Consider the following 20,799-nt stretch of genomic DNA (forward strand, 5'->3'; position numbering starts at 1 on the left):
TTGGCAGATAAAGAAATAATAATTTTATCGTGCATCAGTCTGTATCATAGGGATGTCACAATGGCAAGAAGCCTAGTATAAAAATTAGAGGATAGGGTGGGCAGTAGAAGGGGTAGCAGCATCCAGAGCTGGGGTTTATTCAGCCCTAGGCCTTAGAGGACCTCATTTTTGCTTTGGGACAGGAATACTGGGGAGCAGTTCTGGTCAGTTTCCAGATCTGTGTGCAGTCAAGAGAGGATGTGTTATGTCATACCTTTACCAGTTCTTTTTTATTATTACTTTATTTTTTATTTAGGACAGTTTGCAGCTGAGCATGTAGCTTTTCTTGTGGCTGTGGATTCTACTGACCTTGGCAGTACTGGCTATACCAGTAGGCCATGGTATTGGTTCCTAGAATATGGTCTGTTTGACCTTGGCCCCACAACCTTCAGAATCCCAAGAGGATTGATTTGCTTTGAGGAGTTCCCTGGCAGGTGGGAATGTGAAGCCTGTTATCAGGCACATACCTTCTTCCTGTTTCTTAGGGCAGCGCCCATCAAAGCAGCAAGCAGCTTGGATTGCTCCCTCAGGTAGGGGAGAGTGGCTCAATTCTGCCTCGGGATGGGGGTTGTCTCCACTGGTCACTTGTCTGGGTTTGTGTCAATGAGGGGATAGTGTTTTCCCTGGCATGGAGCAGACAGCTGAACTAAGTCCATGAGAGGAGTAACAGGCCCAGCTGGGCACCTGTGGGGACCCTTGGTCAGCTCAGCTTTCATCCACGTCAGAGCCAGCCTGTCCCAAGATTATCCTTACATTTGAATGTGGCTGCAGCATCTTGCTTGGTTTTGGATTCCTCTTTGGACGGACACTGAGCAGAGAGCTTGGCTGAGGGCCAAGGGTGTTGACCCTCTTCATGATAGAGCCAACACCAGAAGGCATTAAACCACAGGGCCTGGAGGACAGTTTCTGCAGGCCTGAGCCCCTGTGTAGAATCTGGGACTTCGCATTTCTGATACTGAACCCAGGATCCAAGAGGTTAGACCAAATGGCAAGTACCCTAGAGCTCAAACCTTCAGACCTGGAGCCTAGAGCCCCACTGTGGGGCAGCATAGAGACCAAGCTAGCAGTTCTTCTGGTAGTTGGCAACCCAGTAGAATAGCAGCTGAATCTTTGCTTGTCTTAGGGAAGTCTGGGTGGGTACTTATTTTGGTTGCTTTGTAGAATCAGGCCTGGACTGCTAGTACTATCTCTTGGGGCATCTTCCGTAGTACCACAAGGTACCTGGAGGTCCTGGAGATGCAGTATCTCAGTTGCTGAGACTTACTAGTCAGCCTTCCAGCCATCCAGCTCTGCCACAGAGCCTGCTGTTCTCAGCCACCACATGGGCTCCAGCCCAGCCTGTGGTCTCTGGCTCTTGCTTTTTCCCTGTCCTTTTTCTTCCAGCCAGAGCCCCATTCCCACAGATCAGACCCAAGGAGACCTGCAGTGTCTGTGCTTTTGGATATAGGAGTCAAGAAGGAGTAGCAGAAGGGCCAGCAAATGCCTCAGTGCAGGGCCTGGGACTCAGTATTTGCTGATAAATTTTGTTCAGTGATATGATGGGGAGTATTTTCATTGCATGGCCTTGTCCTGTGGTATGTGTGAGATTTCAAGATTTCCATTTTCACTTTCTATAAGGACAGTCCTGGGGGGATGTGGGGTGACACACACAGGGGCCTGACAACAAAAGCATGGACTCCGATCCAGGATGGCATCCTAAACCTCCTGCCCAAGAGGGTCCAGGGGTAGCAGTTTCTCCTCCAGAGGGGCCCGGCTGGAGAAGGATGGGGTCCAAGACAGGACTGTAGTATAGCCTCTTGTCAGAACTTCACCTGAACTTCTGCTTGGAAGGCCTCACAGAGGTCAAACATCCAGCTGCCCATGTGAGGGCTGAAATGAACCCTTTGCCCATTTTCTTTCCAGGAGTTTGGGAGACAAGGCTATAGGTTCAAGTTGCCATGTGACCCTGTGTATGTGTGGGGTGAAGGGTGTGCGCTTTCTTTCTAGGCAGTGTGATTTCCATCAAGATTGTACTTACTTTCCCTGCCACAAGATTACCTGTTTTCCTAGATGGCAGCATCAGTAGCCCTGTGGCTTTAATGTTCCTTGTTACCCACATTATGTCTGAAAGTAGAAAAATGAACACAGATAACAAATGAGTGGTCAGCTATGATCATCTGTGAACAGCCAGAGGCATGAGCAAAGGCCCTTTGGTCAGTGGCAGCCACAAAGGCTCAAGCTTTGGGGAAGCCCCAGTTGGTACCCTTGGGGTTGCCTGCCTGGTTTGGGCAATAAATAACATGAGGACCCAAAAACCAAACCAAAACAAAAAATACAACCAGTATCTCTTGGGGGTAGGTGGTGGGAGACTGTTTAAATTACTGGCCTTCCCTGGGCCACTTAGTTGGTTGCTGGCACAGGCCGTGTGCAGTCACCGGCACGTGTGCAACTCTACAAGCCGCTGGCATTGCCGGCACTTGACGAAGCAGCACCAGTGGAATTTGCAGCTGCAGCGTTCAGCCAGTTCTACCTGAGCCGTGTGGAAGCCGCGGCCACAGCACAGCAGCTCACAGCCATCGATGGCCTTGGATGTCTTGTTGCATGTGCGGCCCCTCGTGCCCAGCACACCGCTGCGTATGTCCTGCTCACAGAAATCTGGGCTGGGCTCCAAGTATACCAAGTCCTCGTCCGTATGCGGCTTGAACTGTGCATTGCGTGGCACTAGTGCCCTGGAGGAGCCCACACGGCGTGGCTCCACCTCAGTGGCACCGTCGAATTTCTCCTTCAGTGCGTGGCCCACCTGGCGGAAGGGCGGCACAGCTCGCCAGCACGTCTTTACCTCACAGGAGCCTGACACCCCATGGCACTTGCACTCCACCCGCATGTGGGACAGGATAGCCTGTGGGGAGGGTGGGGAGAGCTGCCATCAATGGAAGCTGCAGAGGGGCTCCTGGGTTGAGGGGACACCAGAATTGGGGTCCCTAGGGGCTCATGCTACAGTCAAAAGGGTTCACTGTCATGCATTCTCTGTATTAAGTTTTTACTCTATGCTCTGCTGGGCTGGTAAGCAAGCTGGGGATAGATGAACAAGAAGCTGTTCTGGCATTTGGGCATTTAGAGGACTGCCACTAAGGGGCAGTGTTATATGTAACCGTGAGTGACAGGTGCTGTGATGGGGAGAGATCCTCTGCCCTTAATCTTCACAGGAGCCTCAGGAGTAGGCACTGAGAAGGCAGAAGGTGTCACAGTAAAGCACATGACCTGTGCTTGATAGTCACATCGCAGCTCTGCTGCTTGTTTGCAGTGTGTGTGTTACAGGGGACTGTGCACACACATGTACACATACATGTATAGATGGGACCATGTTATCCCTGCACCCCACCCTGCCTTGTTCCATACTTCTCTGACCTAGGGAGTTGTGTGGTGCTGGTAAGGGACCAAATACCACTTCCAGAGGGTGATGTGGGAGGGAGTGCTTAAGGGACCCTGCCTGCTGCTCATACTTTGGTGCTGAGGGCTGAGGGGTGGTGCACACTACCTTCCTTCCAGCCTCGTTGTTGTGGAGGTTCATGAGGGCCCGGCTAGACGAGGCTCCCTTGCTTCTCTCCCGCACGTCCACAAAAGACTGTGAGAAGGCTACGCCATAGGCGATATTATCCGAACATCCTGACCACTGGAAGCCTGAGGTGCAGAGAGCAAAGAGAGGGCCACAGTGAGAGTGGGCCAGGGCCCCAGGCCCCAGCCCTCCCCACTGACCACTCTTGCTCTTACCCTGAGGGCTGACCCCGTGTACTGTCCGGTCACAGCCACATTTTTCCAACTCCCCACTGCTGCATGCCCGTGTTACTGCAAAGGCCACGCCTGCTGAAGAGATGGCGTATACGAAGGCCGCCTCCCGAGTCCCTGTGGGAGGCAGAGAGAAGTAGGACTGGGTCCTTTGTGGATAGGGGCACAAGGGGCCTGCTGAATGTTGGAGGCAAACAAGGTGTGAGCCAGGCACAGAGAGGAGCGCATTTCACTGTGCCCTGAGCTTTGCCCACTCCATTTGTGTGGATCAGCTCATCCTCCCAGCATTCTCACCAGGCAAGTCCTGTCATCCCATTTGAGAGAGGTGAGGTGTTTTGTATGGAGCATGTGGCGAGCCAGCAGGTAACCTGGCCTCTGAACCTGTGCTCTCAGTTCCCATGATTTTCTTCTCTAGAAGCTCTAGAAGACAAGTTATGGTCATGGCATTTTATTGAAGAGCAAGCAGTTCGGTGAGGCAAGCTGATTTACCAATGTTACAGAGCTATGCAACTGTAGACCTGGACTGTGACCCCAGGTCTGGTTACTTTTTATGCCTTTTTCCTAGCTGGTTCCTTGGGCTTTGAGGAGTGCCTCCATGACCTTTCTCTGAGGGGCCATTACTGAATATGTCTTGCCTTCTTAGGACTTTAAACCATTATACTAATAGCTCAGGTACTTAATCTCATCACTGATGTCTGCACCCATCTCACTGAGGGATGGAAGAAAACCTGGTCAAACAGCCAGGAGGCTGCAAAACCAGGACTGCAGTAAGGTCTGCCTGCCTCTCCTCTACTCGTGACTGCTCTGCAGTTCTATTTTGGTGCCGGCCCTCCTCCCTGCCTGAATGGATGTTCTTATCCTAGGAGCTGTGCCTGGGGTGTAGCTGCTCCTTCTGGGGGGAGGTGGGGTAGTATGTGAGCAGAGTCCTGCACTCAGCTGGTTGGGTATACGACCAAACAGTAGGCTGGGCTCTTGTAGGCCTTGTGAAGGCCTCTGTGTGCTGGTGACTATCCTTCTGTCTCAGGCCAGAGGGTCTGTGTCCACAAGAGTGGCAGGGCAAGCTTTGGCCCTGTGGTTGGCAATTACCACTATGACACCCAGGTCTGTACTCCCAGCTGCCTCAGGAAGCAGTCACCGTGGTCAGAGAAACAATCACCTCCTGTGTCCCTGTGTCTGTACACAGAAGGCAGAAGAAGCTGAGCGCTTGGGTGGGAGGCATTTCAGCCCTGACCACTCAGGACGGCCTGTTCTTGGTGTAGCCCTAGAGCTGGAGGTACTAGTACCAATCTCTCCACTGCTCACTCTCTGCCCTGGCTTCGGCATTTTAGGCCAGCATTAGGGGGCCTTGGCTGGAGCAATGGAGCCTTGACAGCCTACGATGGAATCTTCTCCAAGTTAATTGAGGTTAATAGCAGGATCATGTTGGTTGGTTTTATGCTGTGGCCGCCCAAAGAGGGACGACTTCAGTTTTTGGTATTTCTGGTATTTCCAGGCCTGAACCAGCACAAATCTTTGCCCCAAAGCCCAAAGGAGAAAGGAGATCAGAGTAGGAGATGGGGATGATGGAACTTCAGCCTTGGCCTCTTGTGGGCCTTCCTCCTCTAATTCTTTGGGCTCTTAGGCGACTCCTGGCCCAACCCCAGCTCTGGGCTGCCCTCTGTTCCTCAGTGTTAGCAGTCTTTAGGTTGCAGGTCTCCCTGTGAGGTGGTGCAGGGAGATGGGTTCCTTATTCTCTGAACAGCATCCGTTGGCTGGGACTCCAGTTCCCTTTTCCCTGGCCTCAGGGGAACAAGGATACCATATCCTAGTAGCCCTGAGGGGAGAAACTCTGGCGGGAAGATAATAATGAAAGCTAAAGGGCATGGAGAACTTACTGTGTGTACTAAGTACTTCACCTATATTCCTTTACATACTCTTTATGATAACTCTAGAAAGCAGATTCATTTGACCTCCCTTTCACAGATGAAGAAACAGGCACTGAGTAGTGCCTTGTCCAACAATATCCAGCCAGGAGGTGTGAAGCTAGAACTTGAACGCATGGCAGCGTGGCTCCAGAGATTTCACCTTGACGTTGTTGAGCCCCACAGAGGCCTTGGGTTCTGGGAATGCATATGCACTCTGTCTCCTCGCACCTTCTGTGTATGAAGCCAAGGGAGTCTCCTTAGGTCTGCCCTAAATCCCATGTTGTAGAGTAAGCCCAGTTCTCTCATGGAGTTTCTACCAGGGTGTGCTGGGCAGTTGGCCTGGAAGGTGTGGGTTTGCTGCTGTGCCCCTGAAGCCTATGGCATAGTTCCTCCAGCCTTCAACTCCAGTGCTGTGGCCTCTTGCATCTCTTCACCTCTGCCCAAAGGACCAGGCTGGAGCCCTGTGTGGTAGTGGAAGACCTAACAGGGCTTGCTTTCCCCAGAGGCTGCTCAGACCTAGAAAAGACATTAGGGTACAGGAATGCAGGAGTGGAGGTTCCCCAGTGAAGTAGCAGGCGCTATGTCAGTTGCTGCTGCAGGTGGTACACATCTTTGTCCTCTCCTAGGTCTGAGTAAGGCAGAATTCTCAGGTGCCAGCTCCTACCTACAGCCTCCTTTCTTTTACAACAGTTATTCTTACATCCAGCTTCTTTCTACTGTGATCCCTCTGTCCCATGACACCAGAACTAAGCCCCCTGGATCCGGTCTTAATGTCACCTCTTCCAAGGGACAGGCCGCCTGGGGCTGGGGATCCAGAAGAATCCTGGAGATCTAATAGCAGTTGTTCTTTCTGTGGGAGGGATTGCGTGCCAGGTTCTTTCCACATGCTGGCTAGGGCCCATGACAACCTTAGCAATCAGCACTCTCCAGCCCTGCTCTGAAGAAAATGTGCAGCCCAGTGGCTTGCCTGGGTTCCTCGGCAGCAAATGGCTGAGTGAGAACTAGAACTGAGACCCATCTGATTCAAGACTTGGCTCTGTGGAGCACATCAGTGTCTGTCCAGATGCTGGAAGGAAGATCATTTGCAGGAGAACCAGCTGAGGCTGAGTTGATGTCCTGGGCAGTGGGATTCCAAGGGAAGAGGTGAGAGACAGGCTGTGGTCTGTGAGAAAAACCATTGTGAGGAAGCATCTGAATTTAAGAGATAATGTAGGATGGGGTAAAGAGCAAAGTCTGGGGCCAGACAAAGCCATCACTCATTTGTGATGTGACCTTTATCTCTAAAGGGGACTCCCCAGCTGTAACATGGGACCTCAGCAGGCCAAGCCCTCATGTCCCCTGTATCCTGTCCCAATGTTGTGGTTTTCATGGAGCTCCCAGGTGTCTAGCTGGCCAGCCTGCCCTATGTCATCACAATCAGACCATTATTTTTTTTTGATGGGGGGGGTGTCTTTTTTTGAGACAGGGATGGCTGGCCTTGAACTCACTTTTCTGGCCTAGGCTAGTCTTGAACTCCTGAGCCAATTCTCCTGCCTCAGCCTCCTCAGTGCTGGGATTGCAGGCGTGTACAACCATGCCCAGCTGGATGGTTTTATTTTTTACTTGTTTCATGTTCGTGTGGCTTCTGCAGCCTGCAGGATCTCTCAGGAGTGTCTTTGGAGTATGTCTTCCTAAGAGCTAAAATGTATCTGATGGCACTGAAATGTATCTGATGGCTAGCCAGAGAGGTCTCTGGGAAGGAAAGAGTGTTCCCCACTTCACTGGTCTAACATAATACTAGTAATAAGGATCAAAGCAAGAGAACACAGGTTTTTGTAAGGCTCCACCTAGAACTGAGGAGCATTTATATAAGTCCAGCTTGCTGAGATGGCCAGGAAGGTTGTGTAGATGGGACAGACACACAGGCCTGGATTTGAACCTCACTTTGCCCCAGTATTCCACATGCCTCCTACACATGGCAGTCAGCCTGCAGAGGCCTCGGGGCTCTTTGAGTCCTGGAACTTGATCAAGGTCACTATAAGGTGATAGAGGTGGGAGGCGGCGTGGCATTGTCTACAGATGGAGAAAAGCTTGAGCGGGGTCACCTTTTCTATCTTCCCACCTTGCTCAGGCTGGCCCACCTTGAGACCCAGTACAGCCAAGTTCCATTGTCTCCCTCAGACCTTTCCATTCATGCAACAAGTGCTTACTGATATGCATCGTGTGTAGGTGCTGAATAAGACAGGGGACATCCCTCATAGTCTGCTGAGCCATGAATTGCTATGTTCCCGCTTTCCTGGCTGCCATGAACACCATCTTTATCAAGTTGCTGGTAGTTTTTTTTTAGCCTAGAGCATATAGGCCCTAAATTACATACTGGCCTAAATGTTTACCACTCTTTCCCCATCTGTCCTCTCTCTGTAGGCCAGGAGCCCAGAGTGGCCTCCACTGCTTGGTGGGTTTGGGAGCTGTGAGACTTTAGGCAGTGCTGGTAATAGCACCTCCCACCCCCAGCACTGAGGGAGTCTTGCAGCCCTTGAGAAGTGTCATCTCTGAATCCTCATGGGGTCCTAGGAGGCTGGTCTGGGCTTGTCATCATTTTATTTACTCTTATTATTAATGTCTTTTTTAGACAGGGTTTCACTATGTAGTTCAGGCTGGCCTTGCATTTTTTTGTGGTCCAGGCTAGCTTTGAACTTGCAGTGATCTTCCTGCTTTAGCCTCCTGAGTGCTGGCATTACAGGTGTGTGCCATCATGCCTAGCATGTCTTCATTTTATAGGAAGGAGGATACTGAGGTTTGTAGAAGGTCTAGACTTTGCCCAAGATCTCATGGCAAAGAGCTGGCAGGTCCAGGGCCTGGGCACAGTACCTCCTCCTGTTCCCTGAGCATCCCTTCTCAGCTGGGACACGGGAATCACATTGCTTGCAAGCTCAGAACTGTCACAAGAATGATCCTCAACAAATGGGGATGGCTCTTTTTATCCAGGAGGGAATGTTAGCTCTGCCTCTTCTGTGCCTGAGGCCATGATCACAGCTACAATGTTTGTGTGCTGCCACCTGCCGGGACCTTCCCTCCTGAGAGTAACAGGACAAGAGGTCTGCCCAGACTGGTGGTTGCTGAGATGACAGTCACTGGTCAGATCAGGTGGTTCTTCTTGGATCGGCATAGGGCATAGATAAGGAACTTCCCATGCATTGTGACACTTAACCTTGGTGACAGCCCTGTGAGGTAAGCATGTGACAGGTGCAGGCCCTGAGGCTCAGAAGTGAAGTCACCTGCTCGAGGTTTGCTTGTCCATGCTGTCTCATCAACAGTCCCTGGCTTAGCTTTGCTCTCAGTCTGGGGATGGACAAATCCCTTTTCTTTATGCTCAGTCCGGACCATTTAAGGTCTCAAGAATTTTTCTATGGGAGAAAACCAAAGATACAACAAGGAGATTTTTGGTGAGTGGAAGAGCTCAGACTTCTCTCCCAAATGTGACTGGTGTCTGTTTGCTATGGCCAGTGTCAGCTCCAAGGGGACCAGTCACTTAGTCAAGTTTTAGTCAGAGCATCTTCTACAGGCCTGGTAGTGTTCTTGTGTTCGCAGAACTAGCTGACGAGAGCTAAGTCCCTTCAAGAGTTCTGCCCATAGGTGAGGAGGGCACTCCTGATAGGGTCCTAAGGACCTCTGTTGGCTTCTAGCCAGCACTGACACATGCCTCACCTTTGTCCCTTCAAGTCTTTGCTACCAATCTGCGTTCCATTATCAGACGACATCCACTCACTGTCCATGCCAGGCATGGCCATGTGCCAAGAAACAGGTAACTGAGCTGTCAGCCTCACCCGGAATGACCTGAGGACTGTGTGATGGAAGAGTGGGAGTTGGGCAGGGAGATGTCAGTCTTCACTGTGAAAAGTGCATCGAAGCAGTATAAACACAGGTATTTGAGACAAAAATATGTATGTGCAGATACATATGTATGTATATATGATAGTCAAACGGGTTAAATGTAAACAGTTGATAAAGCTAATAACATACATAGGAATTCCTTATTCTGTTTTTGCAACTTCTCTGTAAGTTTGAAATGGTATTTAGAAAATTACAAGAAAGAGGACAGCCCCCTCTCACCCCCAAATATAAACAATGAGCTGTACAGCACAGAGGGAACAGCCCAGAGAGAACTGGTCGAGAAGTGGTGTGACAGGCCTGGTATATCCACCAATCTGTCCAAAACACACCCCTGGAATACTCACAGTGGCGTGGGAGCTCCTAAAGTCAAGGTCTAGTCTATCCTAGACTGGCTCCTGGCCTCCCCAGTCTGGCATTATTGCCCTGAGTCCTGAATAATGGTACCCTCATCCTGGGAGATTCTCTGCTGTCATGCTGCTCACTGGGTCTTTGCTGCTTTTTGAGAGCAAAAAATGTTCAGTAGTGCTAAGCATGATCATGCCCTTTTTGGCCTCTGTCAGCTCCCAGGAGAATGGCTTCCAAACTTCTATCAACAAACAAAATTCTGTGTTGTTGTTTCCAGCAACATCCAACCCATTTGCCACAGAGCCCAGCAGCCCTGACTATCCAGGCCCTCAGGTGCCAAGACTAGGGTTGGCCCGAGCACTCAGTTCCTGCAGCCTGAGGAAGTCAAAGGGCCCTGCTGACTATAGGTTGCTGTGAAGTATGTCTCATGCTCAGCAATTGTGGGGGCACTTCCTTGAAGTGGGGTTTGGTCTCTCAAGGAGCCTCCCAGTTTGATAAGACACTTCTCTGCACCCTGGTCCCTCTCTTTGGCTTAGTGACCCCTCACATTTCTGGTCTCAATGGAGGCCCTACCTCCTGGGGAAAACCTGCTCTGAATAGCCCTAGCCAGGGAAGGTGTTCAACTTCCTGTCCTGTGTGTCATGAGTATGGAGAGTGCAGGCCCTGCAGCAGGATGCCTGGCTTTAAGTCCTGACTCTGAGCCTTTCTAGTTCTGTGATCTTGAGCAAATGACTTAACCTCTGTGTGCCTCATCTTCTTCATGTGCAGTGTGGAAGCCCATGAGAGTCTCAAAAGAGCTGATGAGTTTATTACTTTCAACACTTTCGCCATGTCTGGTCCATTGTGGGTGCCACAGGGGTGTAAGCCACTATTCCTCTTGTACCATGGTTGCTAACTTGCCTGTCCCCCCACCAGCCTATGTGCCCAAGAGGACAGGAGCTGTGTCTTAGGGCTAGCCATCCTGAAGGTGTTCCTCATGGTGTGTCAGATGTATAAATCAGTGAAATGGGCTCAGGTATCTAAGGCTAGCTCAGGGTTGAAAGCCCAGGTCTAAAGCTGAATATGTTCTCCCCTGCTCTGAGGAACCCCAGGAAGCTCAGTCTTATCCCCTGCCTGAACCCCAGTTTTTTCTTCTGTAAAACAAGTGTAGTTCCTGCTAACATGCCTCTGAGACAGGCACTGGAACCACAGCACACTCGAGGCAGCAGGGCGTTCCTGGATGGCCCGTCCGGGAGTCACGCCCACCTGACCAACCTTTCCCGTGCCCTTGCCACCTTCTTCATTCCTTTACTTCGGTCCAGTGTTGTTTTGGCTTCAGACATGGACCACTCTGGCCATTCACGAGGGTGTCCTTCCCTGGCCAGGACCCATACCCCAGTGTCCTGCAGCCCTTGTACACCCCCTCACCTTGTGTCACCACCTTGCCAAAGACAGGCAGGGAATCGAGTGTGGAGCAGTTCCAGCGCCGGTTCCGAAACTGGTACTGGCACTCCTCGATGGCCAGCTGGGCGCCGCGGCGCACTGAGTCCATCACTTCCAGGTTCCTCTTGCACATCTGTACCTGCCTCTGGATCAGGCCCTTGAGCTTCTCACATGTCTCCTCCTCCGAGATGCTCCCCACTGAGGACAGCTTGGCCAGGTACCTGAGGACAGGGGTGGAAGTCATGCAGATCCAGCCCAGTGCGTCACCCTCCTCTTTCCACACTGGGGCTCTGGGTATTGCTTGTCCCTGCCACGGTTCCTGCCTGCCTCAGGGGCTGGGATCTCAGAGGTGGGAACTCACCACTGAAGGACGGAACAGATGAATGGAGACCCACAAAGTGAAAAAGTACATAGATCTATTAAAATATGGACAATACATGGTAATAAGGGTAGCTTAAGTTCTTTTTATAAAACCTAATCAGGACTGGGCTAAGTGCATCACTGTTTAAATCCTCTCAGCAAGCCTATGAACTCCCTTTTTAAAAAGAATAAAATGCCACAGACATTAATTTGCCTTATGTGCAAGGTTATGTAGCCAATGAGAGGTAGAGTGGATAAGAACCTGATTTTCTGACTTCACGGCCTTGTGACAATTTTCTTCTATGTGACTCAGGACTACAACTGACACAGAGGCCTCCAGGACTGGGTTCCCTCAGCCAGAGGGATCAGCCAAGGTGCCATCAGCCACTTGCCTACCCTTGGAGGTGCTCAGGCAGCAGCCAGGTTCTGTTCATCAGGCACATGGCTGGAGCAGAGTGATGATTCTAGGATCTGGCTGTGCATCAGAAACATCTGTGGGGGTTGGTGGAAAAATGTAGGTGCCTGGGCTCATTTTAGCTGGAGCTTGGTGTACATCTGAGTTTGGACCCAACCCTAGGCTCAACTGGGAAGCCGCTGTCCTCGAGAGCAGTCTTGAGAAGCTCCGGCGTTTTTTGTTTTTTGTTTCCTTCTGAACCCAACACTGCTGTCCTCCTCACTGTGGTATCAGTTCCTGGACAAGTCTCCTTTGCCCCTGGCTGTGGGGTCCAATCTGACTTTCCATATATGAAATGCAGTCATAGTTCTGATCCCAGAGGGCTGCTGTGAGGAATGAACATGATTGGGTGTGGTAGCATGTCTGCGCTCAAGTGACACATGCGAGGAGTCTGGTAATTGTGATAGCCTCTCCCTTCTCTGGCAGCAAGTGGTTGAGTGGGAGGGAGGTGGTCTCAGGGCAAGGGGGCTTAGCTTCTTGCCTCCCTGCATTCCTGATCTTCTAAGGTCCTCTCTAGTTCCCCATTTTCTGTCTACCAGGTCCTGCCCAGAGACTGGTAGTGACCTAGCTGGGGAGCGGGGAGAGAGTGGAAGGCAAGGCAGGAGGAGGGTGCATCTGACTGTGGTGGGGTGACAGGCTTCTTGGCTCCCGATAGCTGCCCCCTACTTCAGCAGCTAGGGAAGGGGTCTCCTATAGAACCAGTCCCACATGTTATTCTTGGCCTGCAGGGGGCACCAAGAGCTCAGCTACTGGCGGTGGGCCAGGTCCATGTTTAGGAGGCCATAGGTGTCCTTTAGAGGGAAGACAGGAGTTAAGTCTAACACTGGATCTTTTCCTGCTCTCGCCCGGGTTGGACTTTTGGGACAGGGTTGGGGTTTTTATTCACTCTGTGATGTGGGGGCACAGAAGTGGCACATCCCCAACTAGCCCTCTATGTCCAGCCAAGAAGGCTAGGTCTGGCTGTGCAGAGCCCTGGCCTCTGGTGAAAGGTGGCATTCATGGGTGGGGGATCTTTGGGAGGGGGTGCAGGCTAGGGAGGCTGGCCCCTAGCCCCCTGTGATGCAGGGCATGCCCTCTCCTCACCGGGAACCTGTTTCTCATGGGTATAATAAATAGGTGAGTCTATATGGCCTGTCCTGCTGTTGGAATCTGTGGTCCTCTTACTGGGAGATACAGGCAGTGTCCAGGCCTTCAAGGCCTTTTGGTCCCATGCCAGGCTAGCAGATGGAGATGTTAGCATTGAACCCAGGGAGAGGAGGGCCAAATGTACATGTGCTTCTCCTAGGCTGGAGAACAGTGGGGAAGCTGGCTGAACTGACAGCAGCAGAGGACAGGAGCTAGGCTGCCATGGCTGTGAGTCACTGGGACAGTGCCCAGGAAGCAGCACCAGTGTCAGCCAGCCAGCCCCACCTTCATCTGGTACAACATCTGCCCCTTCTGTGTCTGGGAGGCTCCCCTTCCTTCTGATCTTAGGGGTTTGTCTAGGTGCAGGGTGGGCTGGGTGTTGGAGCTGGAGCACAGGCTGAGAGTCGGCATCCCCGGCATCATGGGCCTTGGCTGCAGGGTTCCGTTGGCTTGTCCTGTAATCTGACTGGTACCTGACATTAGTTTATAGACAAGCAGACCAAAGCCAACAGAGGTGAAACAAAGTCCCTTGAGGAGTTGCAGAGTCCCTCGTGAACAGCAAGCAGCTTTGCCTCAACCTCTTTCCTCTATACCTGGTTGTGGATCTGCCCTGCTAGATAGTTGAGGAGCTGGCATTCTACTGTGCAACATGTCAGGCCTCAAGCAGGTTACAGTGCATAAAAGATATTCAGTAAATGCTTGAAGGTGGGCACAGTGGTGCACATCTGTACTCGAAGCCCTTGGGAGGCTGAGGCAGGAGGATTGCAAGTTTGAGTCCTGCCCGGGCAACTTAGCAAGACCCTGTCTCAAACTAAACACTAAAAAAGGATTAGTAAAGACTAGTATGAAGGCCCAGAGTTCAACTTCCCAGTACAAAAAACCCAAAAAACAAATGGCTCGTGGCTTTGTCCTGATGAGTCCCCTCTGCTTACCTATTGGCAAGGAAGAACAGGGATAAGGAAAGAAGCCGGGGCTGCTGAGGGCTGACCACAACTGCTCCTGAGGGCTGCGGAGCCCCACCCCCTCCGTGGTGGCTCAACCTTTCCCTCCAAGATATGCATGGCACTCGCTACCCCTGGAGCTGGGCTGGCTCAGATACAGACTGAAAGGCCATTTCTGGGGCCTATGAAGCCAGGGCCTGCTGGACGGCACTGCTGCTGTTCGGGTCCTGTAGGGGCCCTGGCCATCACTTCATCTTTTCCTCTGTTGGTTGCTTGCACTGCCCCACTTTAGGCTTCTTCCTGGTGCTGCTGAGTACAGACTTAATGCCATCTGCTGTCCTGATCATCCAGGACTCCAGTCATGGCTGTGCCATTGATCAGTTTACCCTGCCAGCCCAGGCTGCCCCTGCCGTGTAGCCAGCCCACTCGCTCGCACCCTGGTCTCAAGTGGAGGCTGCAGGTACTTCAGACTCCTTCCAAGAGGCCCTCCCCGCACGTCCGTGCCTGCAGTCTGCAAGGCTGGAGGGCCCTGGCCCTGCCAGGGAGATCAGATCCTCTCGGCCACCTGCTGTTTTCATTAGAAACTAAAATTAGCTGGGCTGGTCCCAAGCTTTTCCAGGTTTGCTTGCTTTTTTAAACAAAATATACAAATTTCTCAAGGAGAACCCCCACTTCTGTGACTACTCCTGGGATCTGACTCTGCACGTCAAAACAAGAGAAGTGCTGGGAAGTCCAAGCAGGTCAGTGTCCTGGGCCCGGGCCCTGCAACTGTCCTGGGGGGGCTGGGATGCCAGCCCAGGCCTCTCGGCCCCCTCCCTTTGGCCTCTCTGCTGCCCAGGCCACATTTAGAGCCTCCTCAGGAGTGGTTGTGCCTGTGATACCAGGGAGGAAGGAGGCCAAGTGGGCGGGCGGGCAGGAGAGCGGAAGGAAACGGAGTGTCTGCTGAGTGTAGCTGTCTTGGGAGACACAGCTGGTAGAAGAAACAAGATGACCACAGACCCCATCCAAGACCGACTTCTTATGGTTCCCCAGGATCCTCACCACACCCTCATCATTTCAGATTTTTGAATGTTTCTCTAACCATGGTGCGAGTAGCCTGCAGTTTCCTGGAAGGTCTTTGAGACTCTTGTTCCTCCTCATGGCAGGCAGTGTGGGAAGGACATGGTTCAGAATCCCATCTCCAAGGGTGAGTTAGTGAATACTCTGAGGCTCAGTGTGTTCATCTGTAAAATGGGACAATAGTAGTTCTAATCTCAGGAGACCTAAATGAATGAAGTGTGCCTATGAGTGCCTTCCCTGCAAATCTCCTGCTGCCCTTCAGGCTGCAGCCTTGACTGGGCCTTGTCCATTCATTTGTTGTTGGATGGGTTCTCACTGCCCTATTAAACCTGGGTCCCTTTTCTTTGGCTGAGCACACCTGGGAGTGGGGCATACTTCCATTGGGAATGGGGGAATGTCTTCCACCACCATCCTAACTACAGATGGTTAACAGCATCTCCTGGTAGAGTTTGCTGTATCAGAGGATGGGTTAGTGATCCTGACCCATCTGTTTAGGACTGAGGTGTGAGGACTAGGGCGTGCCAGGGCGCTGGCATCTAGGACAAGTTCAGATGTGAAAATCATTTGGGGAATAGGAGGTGATTATCATTCTGTCACTTTTCCCATCGATCAATAGTCACCTGCCTCAGCATACCTTATTACAACAGTGCAAGGTTGGTCAGTCCTGGGTCTTCCCCTCCACTTTACAGATGAGGAAGCGGAGCCCAGGAGGTAGATATTCAAGGCAGTGTGGCCAGTCAGGGATGGACAGGATTTGAAAACAAGTCATTCTGGTTTCTGAGCAGGGGGCTGGCTGTTCAGGTTCCAAAGATGGCAGAAGAGGCTGGCATCACCAGATACTGACCTGAGTGAGGTGGCCTGAATTTTCCATGGAGGTTTTTTAAAAAACGTCCTGTGTCTTTTCTAAACCACAGCGAGGGTGTTGGGTGCTTCCAGGAGGAGGAGTTCCACGGAGGACGATGTCTACCGTGGCTGCCTGGACAGTGTGGTCTGGGCTGTGACCTCTGGGGTCCTGGAAGGTGGTGCTGTCACTGGGCTGAAAGCCCTGGAGGCCACCAGTGGGGAGGGGCAGGATTGGAAACACTCATGGTGGCTGGTGGAGCAGCCACCTCTGCCCCACTTTCTCCCAGCCTTGGCAGGTCTCCAAGGCTTCAGTGTCCGGGCCCAGTTCCCTGGGCCTCACGTGCACTTCCTCAGTGGGGCCCACACCTGTCTTCTGTGCCTTAGGGCCTTCATTTCCCCTCTGTCATCTGGGATCCCAACTCCCTTTCCTCTACATCCCCAGCAGCCTCGGGGCTCGTTTCTGTCTGTTGGCTTTTCTGTTTCCGCAACTTACTGTATCCTGGTGCTTTAGCTCCACAAACTACTCCTGGCAGCTCTAGGTTCTCCACTTCTTATTGAGAACACCCCCTTCCCATCTCAGTATATTTTCCCCAAGGGAGCTGATGGCTGTCTCAGGGCCAAGGAGAAGCCATTCAGACCTGAGCCTGGTGGCTCCAGTGCTATGCCAGGAGGTAAGAATTTTCCTTTTTGCCTGAGGCAGGTGTAGCTGTGGGGCCAGAGGGTATCAAGTTTAAGGCACATCCTGACCTCACCTTGCCCCCTGACTTGGCAGCAGGAGCTTCCCCTTTGCAGAGACCCACCCAACCTCGTCCCTGGAGAGCCTCTCATGCCCTGTGGCCACTGAACCATGGATGTGCCCTCCCTGAATAGATGGGGGTGGGGGGACTGGACGGGGGAGTGGGTAGGACAAGGAAACTGGCAGCATTGTTGTCACAGCCAGTGCTGGCTTCCTGGAGTGAGATTCCAGGTTTCCAGCCAGTGCCTTGGCCTTCGCACGGACCTTATAAAGGTCCAGTCTTGGGAGATACTGTGGCTGACTCCCATGCCCATCCCTGCAAAAGCAGAGGAACAAATCTTGGTTCCTCTCTTGCTTAGTTGCTCCTCCCCTCCTGCACAGAGTGCCTGGTTAGGGAAATGGGGCTCCAGATCTGCTCTCATCTGCAGCAGGTAACATTCTGGGAACATAGTCAAGAGACCCGGATGGAGCTCCAGCTAGACCACCAATATGTCATGTGACCCTGCATGGTTCCTGATGCTAGTGAGTGCTAGTGTTTGAGGGGGCCAGAACACGCACTCCCCTGCCTGGAGGCTCAGCATTCCTGAAAACTTCCCCAGCCCAGATACCTGTGATTTATCCTCGAAGCCTGGAGTTCCAGGACAGCAGGGCACCTCTGATTCAGGTGGGAACACTCTGCTGTCTCCAGGTTTGGGGGAAAATTTCCTGGCATCTCATCCTAGGATTACAGGGCTGGTACCATGAACAGAGCGAGAAAGAGGGAGTGAAGGGACCCTTCAGAGTCGCAGTAGGAACCTCCAGGTTGTTAGTAATTCCCTGCTGTGCAAATGGTCCCCTCAAAAATGCCTGGGATGGGGTCCCTACCTTACTCTTAGGAGATCAGGTCCTTTCCACTGCAGGGGTTCTGACTTGGCTCTGGTATGGTGGAGAATTTTAAAAACAGTTTGTTTTCAAGTTTGCTAGGAGATGGGGGAGGTGGAGAAGGGTTACATGGCGGGGAGGGGAGTTAGTGGGGTCACGGCAGGGAGCGAGCCTTCTCCTGAGTCTGGCTGAATTACAGAAGATGCAGTTCAGGACTCAGAGATAAAACCTGGCAACTCTCATGGAAATCTGGAAAGCAATAGTGGGTCAGGGCGCAGCTCCCGCCTTCCAGCTGCGTTCTCAGCAGCATCCCTTGCAGGCTAGCTGTGCATACAGAGGTAACTGGAGGGGCCAGTGGCAGGCGCTGTCACCCACCCCGACCCAGGGGCTCTCTGGCCATTCTGTTCCCTGTTGGCTCAGCCCAGGCTTCTCCTCTCAGGAGGGAGGAAGAAGAGGAGAAAGCTTGGTGCAAATGTTCAGCCTTCCAAGTGCACCCACAGGGCCTGAGTTGGGCGAGTTTCAACAGGTTTGGGGAGCACTGTCTTGTCAGATGCTTGCTGAGTTGCTCAATTGCTAATCCAGGGCTGAGGGAAGAAGTCAAACCACAGCAGACAGCTGGGTTGCGGCCGCTGTATGAGCAAACCCCAAGGGCAGAGGCTGGTGAGGGGGGCTTGGTGGAGGGGTGGGAAACAGCTCAGCCTGGCTCAGGGCATCTGCCCTGGCTAAGGCAGGAGAGGCAGGGCTGCAGGTCTTCTGGGTGACAGTCACGTTTCCTGATTCCCACCATGGCACATTTTAGTATCACTTGAGCTCTGGGGCAGTGGAGGGGAGTCTCCTCCTACTTAGTGTCTTTGAAGATGGCCACTCTCTGACATTAGATGTGAAGGAGCCCTTTCATTCATCCACTAAGTGCTGACTGAACACCCACTGTTGGCAGGCCTGTGCCAGGCACTAGGAGATGCTCAGAAGCCCTTATGCCCCAGCTCCACCACCTGAAGCAGCACAATCACCCTGCCAGGCTGTTGTATATATATGTAACATGACATGGTTCTGTGGGTAGGGGATGAAGGCCGGGAGCCGTGGACATGTGAGAGCAAGTCACCGGTCCTCCCAGTTTCTGACATGGGCTGAAAGCTACACCTACTCCTCTCTGGAAGTGGAGGTGGAAGGAGGGTGTGTGGCTCAAGGATACTGGGTGTGAAAGTGGTTTGTAAGTCATTCATTTTCCACATGGAGGTGTGCTTTTGCTCCCCAGGGCACATTTGGCAATGTCTGAAGACAATTTTGGTTGTCACCAGGTGGGAAGCAGTATGTGTGCTGCTGGCATCTCATAGGTAGAGGCCCAAGGTGTTCCTAAACATAGACCCTTAAATAATAATTATCTGGCCCCAAATATTAATGGTACCCAGGTTGGGAGAAATTCTAGTATAAACTGTAAAGCACTATGGTGTGTTAGTGATTGTAATTCACTGCTCAGAGCCACTGGGGGCATTCCCTAAAGACAGATTTTTACTATTTAGAGGAGAGGGAAGGACACATCCTTACTTGTGGGGCTGCCCCAAGTGCTGGGCCTCACTGCCCGCAGCTAAAGGAGTTAACCCAGCCCTGTTGGGCAAGCACATGCACAGGAGCTTGATCTGAAGATGCGTCCTGGTGGGACTCAGAGCCAGTAAGGTGGGTGGTGCTTCCTTCGCTTCTCCCACTGGCACTGAAGGGTGTTCCCAGTAACAACCCATCTGGCTAGCGGGGTTTGCCTGTGTGCCAGGCTGGACTTCTCTGGCTGTGTGCAGGATCTGTGAGGGTCCTGGGTGAAGAGCAGGGAAGTGGCAGCCTAAGCTCCTACTTGTGTAAGATCATAGAATCTGGACAGCACAGTGTGGGACAAGTTAGGGAGCAGCCTGCAGGCCCATTCCATCATCCCTAGAGACAGGGACACAACTCCGAAGCTCACTTGATAAGAGCCTTCAGCTTCCAGCAGCTTCCATGGCTATGATTTGTATCAGCGTGCCTGGCACTGTGCCCAGCACAATATATGCACTCTCTCTTCCCTACCACCATTGTATACCATTTCTGCCAATGCGTACCATTTTACAGACCAGGCCACAGAGGCTCTGAGAGGTTGAATCACCTGTCCACCTGTCCACGGTCCTTCTGCTGCAGTGATAGAGCTGAGACGGGACTCTGGGCTACCTGATCCAGAGACCCAGCTCTCTGTCACTCACTGGTCTGTCTTAAAAGTGCTACAGCTTTGCTAGGGGTGCTGATCAGCCTACTGCTGCTTTCCCCAGAAACCCACAACAATGAGACCTCAGCTTATCTATTCCCTTACTCTTCCCAGTGCTTCCATTTGGGGTTCAGAACAAACTTAAGGATTGTGGCCCAGAGGGAGGATGAGGCCTGGCCAAGGCTACTCAGCATGTGGCATGGAGCTGGGGACTGCAACCCAGGTCTCCAGGGTGTAGCCCCAATGTCTGTCTGCGTGGAGGGGACATTTGGAAACATTTCTGAACCATGTCTATCGCAGGGCTCTGTCCTTTGAGGGCAGAGTCCACACCTTGTACCAAGGGATTGTGTAGTCCTCCTGCTGTTTGGGAGCTGCCACAAGCTGTCAACTCATTTCTGGTGCCAGACATGAGCCTAATCAACAGATTCCAGCTTCTCTGGGCTTGCCCAGGCCTCAGGCTGAACAACCCTCCCAGCTCCAGGCTCTGTCCTGCCCAACAGCTGCACACAGCAGGACACCTGGCCTCCCTGCCAGGCCACCCTGATCTCTTGATACAATAGACAGCACAAGCTCTGCAACTGGCCAGCCCACCAACCCTGGACAGAAGCCTGTCTCCAGATACTGGGAGGGAACAGGACACTCAGGCCTTGTGCCTTAGCACCAGCCATTCTCTTAGGGCCAGACCTCTAGCTTGACTCATCCTTGAAAAGATACTGTGCTACCACTATGCCCGAGTGGATAGTTGCCTCCCTGAGGCTGTTTCTTCTGGAGACAGTTTTGATTCAGACACATTTGCCACTTACTAGTCAGGACATCCTACACCTTCCTGAGAGGCTGCCCCAGGCTGC

General features: G+C 52.3%; 1 protein-coding gene across 3 annotated transcripts in view; it reads right to left on the minus strand.

Annotated features, from left to right (window-relative positions):
* Wnt4 (Wnt family member 4) overlaps positions 1-20,799 on the minus strand; it is a 24,455-nt gene continuing 3,656 nt past the window's right edge. For 2 of the 3 annotated variants that reach the window (XM_013154143.3, XM_063235713.1), the window contains exons 2-5: positions 11,334-11,569; positions 3,790-3,921; positions 3,557-3,699; positions 1-2,917 (exon numbers count right to left, since the gene is read on the minus strand). In XM_013154143.3, the coding sequence (XP_013009597.1) occupies positions 2,450-2,917; positions 3,557-3,699; positions 3,790-3,921; positions 11,334-11,481 (891 nt within the window). In that variant the 5' untranslated portion in view covers positions 11,482-11,569 and the 3' untranslated portion in view covers positions 1-2,449. The remainder of the gene's footprint in view (positions 2,918-3,556; positions 3,700-3,789; positions 3,922-11,333; positions 11,570-20,799) is intronic. The other variant, XM_063235714.1, reaches the window with a different exon arrangement.

Source organism: Cavia porcellus, unplaced genomic scaffold (assembly GCF_034190915.1).
Source record: "Cavia porcellus strain 051 isolate PalLab524CR breed Dunkin Hartley unplaced genomic scaffold, mCavPor4.1 scaffold_25, whole genome shotgun sequence".
NCBI classification, from domain to species: domain Eukaryota; kingdom Metazoa; phylum Chordata; class Mammalia; order Rodentia; family Caviidae; genus Cavia; species Cavia porcellus.